At 29.1% G+C, this 14,566-nt stretch overlaps 1 protein-coding gene across 1 annotated transcript in view; it reads left to right on the top strand.

The window, feature by feature from the left end:
* Positions 1–14,566, top strand: part of LOC143228467 (arginine--tRNA ligase, cytoplasmic-like) — a 58,742-nt gene that overhangs the window by 11,859 nt on the left and 32,317 nt on the right. Inside the window, exons 5-6 of the mRNA XM_076459723.1 lie at positions 11,611–11,794; positions 12,549–12,630. Of these exons, the coding sequence (XP_076315838.1) occupies positions 11,611–11,794; positions 12,549–12,630 (266 nt within the window). The remainder of the gene's footprint in view (positions 1–11,610; positions 11,795–12,548; positions 12,631–14,566) is intronic.

Below are 14,566 nucleotides of genomic sequence, written 5' to 3' on the forward strand. Positions count from 1 at the left end.
ACACACAGTTTAATAGGAAACAGTATCATTATTACACACAGTTTAATAGGAAACAGTATCATTATTACACACAGTTTAATAGGAAACAGTGTCATTATTACACACAGTTTAATAGGAAACAGTGTCATTATTACACACTTTAATAGGAAAGTGTCATTATTACACACAGTTTAATAGGAAAGTGTCATTATTACACACAGTTTAATAGGAAAGTGTCATTATTACACACAGTTTAATAGGAAACTGTCATTATTACACACAGTTTAATAGGAAAGTGTCATTATTACACACAGTTTAATAGGAAACGGTGTTATTATTACACACAGTTTAATAGGAAACAGTGTCATTATTACACACTGTTTAGTAGGAAACAGTGTCATTATTACACACTGTTTAATAGGAAACAGTGTCATTATTACACACAGTTTAATAGGAAACAGTATCATTATTACACACAGTTTAATAGGAAAGTGTCATTATTACACACAGCTTAATAGGAAACAGTGTCATTATTACATGCAGTTTAATAGGAAACAGTGTCATTATTATACACAGTTTAATAGGAAACAGTGTCATTATTACAGTCAGTTTAATAAGAAACAGTATCATTATTACACACAGTTTAATAGGAAACAGTGTCATTATTACACACAGTTTAATAGGAAACAGTGTCATTATTATACACAGTTTAATAGGAAACAGTGTCATTATTACACACAGTTTAATAGGAAACAGTGTCATTATTATACACAGTTTAATAGGAAACAGTGTCATTATTACATGCAGTTTAATAGGAAACAGTGTCATTATTACACACAGTTTAATAGGAAACAGTATCATTATTACACACAATTTAATAGGAAACAGTATCATTATTACACACAGCTTAATAGGAAACAGTATCATTATTACACACAGTTTAATAGGAAATAGTGTCATTATTACACACAGTTTAATAGGAAACGGTGTCATTATTACACACAGTTTAATAGGAAACAGTGTCATTATTACATGCAGTTTAATAGGAAACAGTATCATTATTACACACAGTTTAATAGGAAACAGTATCATTATTACACACAGTTTAATAGGAAACAGTGTCATTATTACACACAGTTTAATAGGAAAGTGTCATTATTACATGCAGTTTAATAGGAAACAGTGTCATTATTATACACAGTTTAATAGGAAACAGTGTCATTATTACATGCAGTTTAATAGGAAACAGTGTCATTATTACACAGTTTAATAGGAAACAGTATCATTATTACACACAGTTTAATAACAAAGTGTCATTATTACAGTCAGTTTAATAGGAAACAGTATCATTATTACACACAGTTTAATAGGAAATAGTGTCATTATTACACACAGTTTAATAGGAAACGGTGTCATTATTACACACAGTTTAATAGGAAACAGTGTCATTATTACATGCAGTTTAATAGGAAACAGTATCATTATTACACACAGTTTAATAGGAAACAGTATCATTATTACACACAGTTTAATAGGAAACAGTGTCATTATTACACACAGTTTAATAGGAAAGTGTCATTATTACATGCAGTTTAATAGGAAACAGTATCATTATCACACACAGTTTAATAGGAAACAGTATCATTATTACACACAGTTTAATAGGAAACAGTGTCATTATTACACACAGTTTAATAGGAAACAGTGTCATTATTACATTAAGTTTAATAGGAAACAGTATCATTATTACACACAGTTTAATAGGAAACAGTATCATTAATACACAGTTTAATAGGAAACAGTATCATTATTACACACAGTTTAATAGGAAACAGTGTCATTATTACACACAGTTTAATATGAAACAGTGTCATTATTACACACAGTTTAATAACAAAGTGTCATTATTACAGTCAGTTTAATAGGAAACAGTATCATTATTACACACAGTTTAATAGGAAACAGTGTCATTATTACACACAGTTTAATAGGAAACAGTATCATTATTACACACAGTTTAATAGGAAACAGTATCATTAATACACAGTTTAATAGGAAACAGTATCATTATTACACAGTTTAATAGGAAACAGTGTCATTATTACACACAGTTTAATAACAAAGTGTCATTATTACAGTCAGTTTAATAGGAAACAGTATCATTATTACACACAGTTAAATAAGAAACAGTATCATTATTACACACAGTTTAATAGGAAACGGTGTCATTATTACACACAGTTTAATAGGAAACAGTGTCATTATTACATGCAGTTTAATAGGAAACAGTATCATTATTACACACAGTTTAATAAGAAACAGTATCATTATTACACACAGTTTAATAGGAAACAGTGTCATTATTACACACAGTTTAATAGGAAACAGTGTCATTATTACATGCAGTTTAATAGGAAACAGTATCATTATTACACACAGTTTAATAAGAAACAGTATCATTATTACACACAGTTTAATATGAAACAGTGTCATTATTACACACAGTTTAATAGGAAACAGTATCATTATTACACACAGTTTAATAGGAAACAGTATCATTATTACACACAGTTTAATAGGAAACAGTGTCATTATTACACACAGTTTAATAGGAAACAGTGTCATTATTACACACTGTTTAATAGGAAACAGTATCATTATTACACACTGTTTAATAGTAAACAGTATCATTATTACACACAGTTTAATAGGAAACAGTATCATTATTACACACAGTTTAATAGGAAACAGTATCATTATTACACACAGTTTAATAGGAAACAGTGTCATTATTACACACAGTTTAATAACAAAGTGTCATTATTACAGTCAGTTTAATAGGAAACAGTATCATTATTACACACAGTTAAATAAGAAACAGTATCATTATTACACACATTTTAATAGGAAAAAGTATCATTATTACACACAGTTTAATAGGAAACAGTGTCATTATTACACACAGTTTAATAGGAAACAGTGTCATTATTACACACAGTTTAATAAGAAACGGTGTCATTATTACACACAGTTTAATAGGAAACGGTGTCATTATTACACACAGTTTAATAGGAAACAGTATCATTATTACACACAGTTTAATAAGAAACAGTATCATTATTACACACAGTTTAATAGGAAACAGTGTCATTATTACACACAGTTTAATAGGAAACAGTATCATTATTACACACAGTTTAATAGGAAACAGTATCATTATTACACACAGTTTAATAGGAAACAGTATCATTATTACACACAGTTTAATAGGAAACAGTGTCATTATTACACACAGTTTAATAGGAAACAGTGTCATTATTACACACAGTTTAATAGGAAACAGTATCATTATTACACACAGTTTAATAGGAAACAGTATCATTATTACACACAGTTTAATAGGAAACAGTGTCATTATTACACACAGTTTAATAGGAAACAGTGTCATTATTACACACAGTTTAATAGGAAATGGTGTCATTATTACACACAGTTTAATAACAAAGTGTCATTATTACACACAGTTTAATAGGAAACAGTATCATTATTACACACAGTTTAATAAGAAACGGTGTTATTATTACACACAGTTTAATAAGAAACAGTATGATTATTACACACAATTTAATAAGAAACAGTGTCATTATTACACACAGTTTAATAGGAAACAGTGTCATTACACGCAGTTTAAGAGGAAACAGTGTCATTATTACACACAGTTTAATAGGAAACAGTATCATTATTACACAGTTTAATAGGAAACAGTATCATTATTACACACAGTTTAATAACAAAGTGTCATTATTACAGTCAGTTTAATAGGAAACAGTATCATTATTACACACAGTTTAATAGGAAACAGTATCATTATTACACACAGTTTAATAGGAAACAGTGTCATTATTACACACAGTTTAATAGGAAACAGTATCATTATTACACAGTTTAATAGGAAACAGTATCATTATTACACACAGTTTAATAACAAAGTGTCATTATTACAGTCAGTTTAATAGGAAACAGTATCATTATTACACACAGTTTAATAAGAAACAGTATCATTATTACACACAGTTTAATAAGAAATGGTGTTATTATTACACACAGTTTAATAAGAAACAGTATCATTATTACACACAATAAGAAACAGTATCATTATTAGACAGTTTAATAGGAAACAGTATCATTATTACACACAGTTTAATAAGAAACAGTATCATTATTACACAGTTTAATAGGAAACGGTGTCATTATTACACACAGTTTAATAGGAAACAGTATCATTATTACACAGTTTAATAGGAAACAGTATCATTATTACACAGTTTAATAGGAAACAGTATCATTATTACACACAGTTTAATAGGAAACAGTATCATTATTACACACAGTTTAATAGGAAAGAGTATCATTATTACACACAGTTTAATAGGAAACGGTGTCATTATTACACAGTTTAATAGGAAACAGTATCATTATTACACACAGTTTAATAGGAAACAGTATCATTATTACACACAGTTTAATAGGAAACAGTGTCATTATTACACACAGTTTAATAACAAAGTGTCATTATTACACACAGTTTAATAGGAAACAGTGTCATTATTACATTAAGTTTAATAGGAAACAGTATCATTATTACACACAGTTTAATAGGAAACAGTATCATTAATACACAGTTTAATAGGAAACAGTATCATTATTACACACAGTTTAATAGGAAACAGTGTCATTATTACACACAGTTTAATAGGAAACAGTGTCATTATTACACACAGTTTAATAACAAAGTGTCATTATTACAGTCAGTTTAATAGGAAACAGTATCATTATTACACACAGTTTAATAGGAAACAGTGTCATTATTACATTAAGTTTAATAGGAAACAGTATCATTATTACACACAGTTTAATAGGAAACAGTATCATTAATACACAGTTTAATAGGAAACAGTATCATTATTACTCAGTTTAATAGGAAACAGTGTCATTATTACACACAGTTTAATAACAAAGTGTCATTATTACAGTCAGTTTAATAGGAAACAGTATCATTATTACACACAGTTAAATAAGAAACAGTATCATTATTACACACAGTTTAATAGGAAACAGTGTCATTATTACACACAGTTTAATAGGAAACAGTGTCATTATTACATGCAGTTTAATAGGAAACAGTGTCATTATTACATGCAGTTTAATAGGAAACAGTATCATTATTACACACAGTTTAATAAGAAACAGTATCATTATTACACACAGTTTAATAGGAAACAGTGTCATTATTACACACAGTTTAATAGGAAACAGTGTCATTATTACACACTTTAATAGGAAAGTGTCATTATTACACACAGTTTAATAGGAAAGTGTCATTATTACACACAGTTTAATAGGAAAGTGTCATTATTACACACAGCTTAATAGGAAACAGTGTCATTATTATATGCAGTTTAATAGGAAACTGTCATTATTACACACAGTTTAATAGGAAAGTGTCATTATTACACACAGTTTAATAGGAAACGGTGTTATTATTACACACAGTTTAATAGGAAACAGTGTCATTATTACACACTGTTTAATAGGAAACAGTGTCATTATTACACACTGTTTAATAGGAAACAGTGTCATTATTACACACAGTTTAATAGGAAACAGTATCATTATTACACACAGTTTAATAGGAAAGTGTCATTATTACACACAGCTTAATAGGAAACAGTGTCATTATTACATGCAGTTTAATAGGAAACAGTGTCATTATTATACACAGTTTAATAGGAAACAGTGTCATTATTACAGTCAGTTTAATAAGAAACAGTATCATTATTACACACAGTTTAATAGGAAACAGTGTCATTATTACACACAGTTTAATAGGAAACAGTGTCATTATTATACACAGTTTAATAGGAAACAGTGTCATTATTACACACAGTTTAATAGGAAACAGTGTCATTATTATACACAGTTTAATAGGAAACAGTGTCATTATTACATGCAGTTTAATAGGAAACAGTGTCATTATTACACACAGTTTAATAGGAAACAGTATCATTATTACACACAATTTAATAGGAAACAGTATCATTATTACACACAGCTTAATAGGAAACAGTATCATTATTACACACAGTTTAATAGGAAATAGTGTCATTATTACACACAGTTTAATAGGAAACGGTGTCATTATTACACACAGTTTAATAGGAAACAGTGTCATTATTACATGCAGTTTAATAGGAAACAGTATCATTGTTACACACAGTTTAATAGGAAACAGTATCATTATTACACACAGTTTAATAGGAAACAGTGTCATTATTACACACAGTTTAATAGGAAAGTGTCATTATTACATGCAGTTTAATAGGAAACAGTGTCATTATTATACACAGTTTAATAGGAAACAGTGTCATTATTACATGCAGTTTAAGAGGAAACAGTGTCATTATTACACACAGTTTAATAGGAAACAGTATCATTATTACACACAATTTAATAGGAAACAGTATCATTATTACACACAGCTTAATAGGAAACAGTATCATTATTACATACAGTTTAATAGGAAATAGTGTCATTATTACACACAGTTTAATAGGAAACGGTGTCATTATTACACACAGTTTAATAGGAAACAGTGTCATTATTACATGCAGTTTAATAGGAAACAGTATCATTATTACACACAGTTTAATAGGAAACAGTATCATTATTACACACAGTTTAATAGGAAACAGTGTCATTATTACACACAGTTTAATAGGAAAGTGTCATTATTACATGCAGTTTAGTAGGAAACAGTATCATTATTACACACAGTTTAATAGGAAACAGTATCATTATTACACACAGTTTAATAGGAAACAGTGTCATTATTACACACAGTTTAATGGGAAACAGTGTCATTATTACATTAAGTTTAATAGGAAACAGTATCATTATTACACACAGTTTAATAGGAAACAGTATCATTAATACACAGTTTAATAGGAAACAGTATCATTATTACACACAGTTTAATAGGAAACAGTGTCATTATTACACACAGTTTAATAGGAAACAGTGTCATTATTACACACAGTTTAATAACAAAGTGTCATTATTACAGTCAGTTTAATAGGAAACAGTATCATTATTACACACAGTTTAATAGGAAACAGTGTCATTATTACACACAGTTTAATAGGAAACAGTATCATTATTACACACAGTTTAATAGGAAACAGTATCATTAATACACAGTTTAATAGGAAACAGTATCATTATTACACAGTTTAATAGGAAACAGTGTCATTATTACACACAGTTTAATAACAAAGTGTCATTATTACAGTCAGTTTAATAGGAAACAGTATCAATATTACACACAGTTAAATAAGAAACAGTATCATTATTACACACAGTTTAATAGGAAACGGTGTCAATATTACACACAGTTTAATAGGAAAAAGTGTCATTATTACATGCAGTTTAATAGGAAACAGTATCATTATTACACACAGTTTAATAAGAAACAGTATCATTATTACACACAGTTTAATAGGAAACAGTGTCATTATTACACACAGTTTAATAGGAAACAGTGTCATTATTACATGCAGTTTAATAGGAAACAGTATCATTATTACACACAGTTTAATAAGAAACAGTATCATTATTACACACAGTTTAATATGAAACAGTGTCATTATTACACACAGTTTAATAGGAAACAGTATCATTATTACACACAGTTTAATAGGAAACAGTATCATTATTACACACAGTTTAATAGGAAACAGTGTCATTATTACACACAGTTTAATAGGAAACAGTGTCATTATTACACACAGTTTAATAGGAAACAGTATCATTATTACACACTGTTTAATAGTAAACAGTATCATTATTACACACAGTTTAATAGGAAACAGTATCATTATTACACACAGTTTAATAGGAAACAGTATCATTATTACACACAGTTTAATAGGAAACAGTGTCATTATTACACACAGTTTAATAACAAAGTGTCATTATTAGTCAGTTTAATAGGAAACAGTATCATTATTACACACAGTTAAATAAGAAACAGTATCATTATTACACACATTTTAATAGGAAACAGTATCATTATTACACACAGTTTAATAGGAAACAGTATCATTATTACACACAGTTTAATAGGAAACAGTGTCATTATTACACACAGTTTAATAGGAAACAGTGTCATTATTACACACAGTTTAATAAGAAACGGTGTCATTATTACACACAGTTTAATAGGAAACGGTGTCATTATTACACACAGTTTAATAGGAAACAGTATCATTATTACACACAGTTTAATAAGAAACAGTATCATTATTACACACAGTTTAATAGGAAACAGTGTCATTATTACACACAGTTTAATAGGAAACAGTATCATTATTACACACAGTTTAATAGGAAACAGTATCATTATTACACACAGTTTAATAGGAAACAGTGTCATTATTACACACAGTTTAATAGGAAACAGTGTCATTATTACACACAGTGTAATAGGAAACAGTATCATTATTACACACAGTTTAATAGGAAACAGTATCATTATTACACACAGTTTAATAGGAAACAGTGTCATTATTACACACAGTTTAATAGGAAACAGTGTCATTATTACACACAGTTTAATAGGAAATGGTGTCATTATTACACACAGTTTAAGAACAAAGTGTCATTATTACACACAGTTTAATAGGAAACAGTATCATTATTACACACAGTTTAATAAGAAACGGTGTTATTATTACACACAGTTTAATAAGAAACAGTATCATTATTACACACAATTTAATAAGAAACAGTGTCATTATTACACACAGTTTAATAGGAAACAGTGTCATTACACACAGTTTAAGAGGAAACAGTGTCATTATTACACACAGTTTAATAGGAAACAGTATCATTATTACACAGTTTAATAGGAAACAGTATCATTATTACACACAGTTTAATAACAAAGTGTCATTATTACAGTCAGTTTAATAGGAAACAGTATCATTATTACACACAGTTTAATAGGAAACAGTATCATTATTACACACAGTTTAATAGGAAACAGTGTCATTATTACACACAGTTTAATAGGAAACAGTATCATTATTACACAGTTTAATAGGAAACAGTATCATTATTACACACAGTTTAATAACAAAGTGTCATTATTACAGTCAGTTTAATAGGAAACAGTATCATTATTACACACAGTTTAATAGGAAACAGTATCATTATTACACACAGTTTAATAGGAAACAGTATCATTATTACACACAGTTTAATAAGAAATGGTGTTATTATTACACACAGTTTAATAAGAAACAGTATCATTATTACACACAATTTAATAAGAAACAGTATCATTATTACACAGTTTAATAGGAAACAGTATCATTATTACACACAGTTTAATAAGAAACAGTATCATTATTACACAGTTTAATAGGAAACGGTGTCATTATTACACACAGTTTAATAGGAAACAGTATCATTATTACACAGTTTAATAGGAAACAGTATCATTATTACACACAGTTTAATAGGAAACAGTATCATTATTACACAGTTTAATAGGAAACAGTATCATTATTACACACAGTTTAATAGGAAACAGTATCATTATTACACACAGTTTAATAGGAAAGAGTATCATTATTACACACAGTTTAATAGGAAACGGTGTCATTATTACACAGTTTAATAGGAAACAGTATCATTATTACACACAGTTTAATAGGAAACAGTATCATTATTACACACAGTTTAATAGGAAACAGTGTCATTATTACACACAGTTTAATAACAAAGTGTCATTATTACACACAGTTTAATAGATAACAGTGTCATTATTTGACTTGTGTGACAGACTGTCTTGAAGTGAAAATGATAATATCAATTTCTAAGCTTGTTAAAGATTTATTTGTTTTTTTACTAGAGGTGAAATTGAAAAAAGAACCCGTGATGTTGAGGCCTGATACATTCTCTGATCAGATGTGGGCTGTAGTTACACTTTTTCAGGGTTCATCAGCACATCAAAAGAAATACCATTAGGCTTCTGATAATTTATAAAATGTCATAATATTATTTGCATACCTAAATTAATTTATATTACTGTATGGTGAAGTTAAATGGACTCAAAAGCTGATAGACAATTCAAGCTTGCTTCATTATTACATATTTTCAGTTTGTTTAAAGTACAAATTGTGTAGTGAATATGTTGTAGTAATGAGAAGAGACAAATGCCTATTAAATGATTATATTTGTAATGCTCACATCATATTTGATTATATGTGTATTTGTAATGCTCACGTCATATTTGAAGACACAAATAAGAAATCGTATGAACTGAGTATTTACCAAAGACGGGCCTTTCTTAATCAGTTTGCCTCCAGTGAAGAAAAGTTTTATCTTTATGCACTTGAGCTACATACAGGGTTTATTGTTTTTGTTCTTTGTTGATTTTTTGAATGTATTTATTATTCTAATATCATGGCTGAACTATTTATAATACTATAAATAAAATTCTTTCTTTTTTTACTGATTTTCACAGACTTTTCCATTTGTTTCACAACATAATGTTCGTGATACTGTTGTTTTACTTGTCCTCCTGACATAACCGTCTTTAACACTGCTTGTAATAAGATTTTCTGGTCATATGTTAAGATTATGATTTAGATTTATTTTGAAATATAATTAAGATTTTTTTAAATGTAGCAGTAATCAGAATGTTAAAATTTTAATTTCATCTTTATTATATGAGTTATAATCAGGTTTTTATGTATGGATGAACCAGATTATGTCCAGTAGGTGTCTAAGACTTGTTTGAGATAAATTTCAATAATAAACAAACAGCATACAAAATGTATCTCAGAATGGCTGGTATGGGTATTAACACTCTTATTGATGAGCAGAGAACAACGTTTCAACCTTCCTGGGTCATCTTCAGATTGTTTTAAAATAATATGTTAAAAGAAGTCAAACATTTGAACAAATGTTCATTACACCCTTTACTGCTGTAGTTGTATCCAGAGCTTTAAATAAATGTTTCTTTTCATCAAAGTTGACACAGTTTAGTTCAGTAACTTTAGAACACAATTGAGAAGACAGATTGGTTCTCCTATTCTCTGTTATTGCAATAGTCTGTGACAATTCACTTTAGAAATTGCCACTATGCATTCTTATAGCTAAACTCACCATTACACAGCCTAACTCAAACTACATTTTTTTTATGCATTGTTATAGTCTGAGTGATGCCTAGGACATTCTACTCACTACAAGATATTGTGATGCAATAACACTAAATTAAAACAGTGAGAAAAACTTAGAAGGTTCAAGTAAAATGATGCAATGTACAAGTACCAGATCATAACAAATGAACTATTCAACATATGACTCGCATTACAGTTATGCTTTACTTAAACCATCTAAATCATAACACTTGAATTCAACTTAAGTAGTCGTACATATCTTCAGTTATTTATTTTGTATAAGGGCTTAAGAAATGTAAAAAAAAATCAGATGGAGAGAAACGTGATTATTCCAATTCTTTTCAGCATGGTTGTCCAAAGTAATTGTTGTTTTGTCATTTTTCAGGTCTACAATTATCGGGGAAAGTATCTCAAGATTACTTGAATTTGTTGGTCACGAAGTTGTTCGACTTAACCACATTGGTGACTGGGGTACACAGTTTGGTATGCTGATAGCTCACCTGCAAGACAAGTTCCCTAACTTTGACAAAGAGTCACCACCCATTGCTGATCTTCAAGCATTTTACAAAGTATGTGAATAATGGAGATTAATTTTAGAAATAATGTTTATTGTGATTGATGTGAAGTGTCACCTGGTTTTATATGCTGATGTATCTTGATACGTAGCTTTGTGTTGATTTGGAGTGGTGCATATTTTTATCAGTTTGTTGTGAAAGTGACACCTAATGGGAGTGAAAGTCATTTTCTTAATAACTGTCTCAGTTGATAGAAAATTGCAGTCTTTAATAATGTAGTTTATCAATATAACACTTAGAAAGTTTCTTAACCAATAATTTTTTGCACATTCTGCCAGAATTATTCTCATGACATCTTCACAGTTATCATGATATGTCATAATATTTTCTTAATTTTGTTTTTCCCTTCAACATAAGAGGTACCCACATGAAGTATTGTGTAGTAAATAGCCTCAAACCTCTTCCTGTTGAACATTTTGTGATAGAGGGGTGTGTGGAGAGACTGGTGAGTGGTGAAGTAGTCTTGAATGGTACATTATTTGTAGATGTCCATTGATGCTGTCATCAGCAACTTGTAGTGGATAAAGGGGATCCAGTTCAAATACCTCAACCATCTCTGAGCAGTCGTTTTCTTTGCAACTTGTGTTTCAATGTACTTGATAGAAGTGATGAAAGTGTTACTCTCTGTAAACAGAACTCTGAAACAGTTAAGTTGTGTTGAGCTATCATAGATACTGTATGTACACCAAGAACATGCTTGTTTTTCAGTACAAATTCAGTCTTTAGTTGTGGTTTGTCTGTTTTGCAGATCTCTTTCAATCCAATCATTAACTCTGGATCTAGTGGTGAACATAGATCTATGTGGTGGATCAAGTCTAGCTGGGGTTTTGGTTTGGTGGTCTCTATGTATCATTAGATCATGTTTGGGACAGTGTCCCCCTCTGTTCAGCTGATTGAGAAACACTAACTGGGTTTTGTTGATTGTTCTAAAAGCTTTCATAACTAGAGTCTCTTCCAAAGTCAAATTCAGGATCGAACCACCATTGTTATCACTTTCCATCTAATTGATTGAACTCATAGTTTAATCTGCAGTAAAATGTTTCTGTGGCATCTTTCAACTCCCCATTTTTGTTTTACAATTGATGTGGACAAACTGTTAGACTACACAAGAAAACACTGAAAGCAATCCATCTCAAATATGACAAATGAGAACAAATAATAATGCTTCAAAGAACATCTGGCCTCTTTACAAAAGGATGATAAGAACTTGGTTAGGACTATTATATATGTATAAAATGGCTGGTATGGATAGAGAAAGCACTATGTAGAGGAGCTAACAACGTTTCGACCTTCTTTGTTGTTTGCTCCTCTACATCGTGCTTTCTCTACCCATACCAGCCATTTTTTTACTTATATAATTTTCTCTACAAGTGGTTTTTCGTGTCATCATGGATTGGTTAGGACTAGTTTTTCAGCCAAAGAGACATAAATGTTATTGGACACTGTCACCACTCGACAGGTAAATAGGGATTTTTAGTTGGAAGGTCGCAGCATCCACTTGGGTTTAAGGAGTTAATTAAGGTAAATGACATGGTGATGTATTTTTATATCATATTTCATCCCTTTAATTATAATAATGTTTCAAAATTCCACCCTGCTGCACTGTTCATTGCAAGTGTTAAATTTTCTTAAGAAGTGATGAAAATAATTTAACTCGCTCATCATGGGCTTGGTTAATTTGGTTGACTCTTTTAAAAGTCCTTATATATTTAAATTCTAATTTTCAATATAATGTTTATATCTTAAAATTTGTCATTCTTTCAGTTAACATTATAACTCTTTCACATACAAAAAATCATACTTTTTAATGAAGTATTTTTAATAAAGTAAAGATTTGTCCATGAATATATTAAGTATTTGTTTTGAATAGTGCACATGCAAAGAAATTTTGTATTAAGATTAATACAAATCTCAAATTTCCTTTACGTAATCCGAAAACCTCTTAAAATACATTTCAGATGTTTTTTTCAGTTAAACTTTATATTTTATCTGTTATTCTTTCTACCCTAACTCAAAACATGATTGGTCAATTTGACCAAACTTGTAACCACAAAAACATAATCTAAATTACCCTGTTTTTCTTTCTAGAATGACTTCAAATTGTAGCATGAAAGAAAATTCATTTATCTTAAGTAGATTTAAGCTTGTAACAGTGTATACGTATTGATAATTAACTATTATTTTTTTTATTGCTCTTTGAACTATGCCAAACTACTATTTGCACCATTGTAAGTAGTAAATCACTTGGGGCACATGCTGCTCACACATGTGCATCACAAAACATTTTTACTATATTAGTTATTTTACCTAATCTATACTTAACTAATCTAAACAGGTCCATATTTTTACATTTTAGTTATTTTTATAATAATAAATAATGAATAAACATGAAAATCAAGAAGTACTTACCCAGTCTTTATTTTACTGTTGATAATCAGTGAAACTTAACCCTACTTTTTAGACTAACAGTAGTAATGCAGTAAATAATATTTATTTATTCAAATAATGCACCAAAGAATGTAGAATAATAACATGCAAAAAGTAGACAATTTCCCCTACCTCTCACAGATTTGTTGACTTTTTTACAATGTGACAAGGGCATTTACAAATTCATCAAAACTTAAGTTTCTCACTGGAACATTGTTTGTACTCTCAATGAAATTCACTACTATCTGTTCAGAACACAATGTTATACAATACATCATTTGATAGCTGGTTATATATGTATTATATAATTAAATGTAAGAGACAACTATTAACAAGTAC

This window comes from Tachypleus tridentatus, chromosome 10 (genome assembly GCF_004210375.1).
Source record: "Tachypleus tridentatus isolate NWPU-2018 chromosome 10, ASM421037v1, whole genome shotgun sequence".
NCBI lineage: Eukaryota > Metazoa > Arthropoda > Merostomata > Xiphosura > Limulidae > Tachypleus > Tachypleus tridentatus.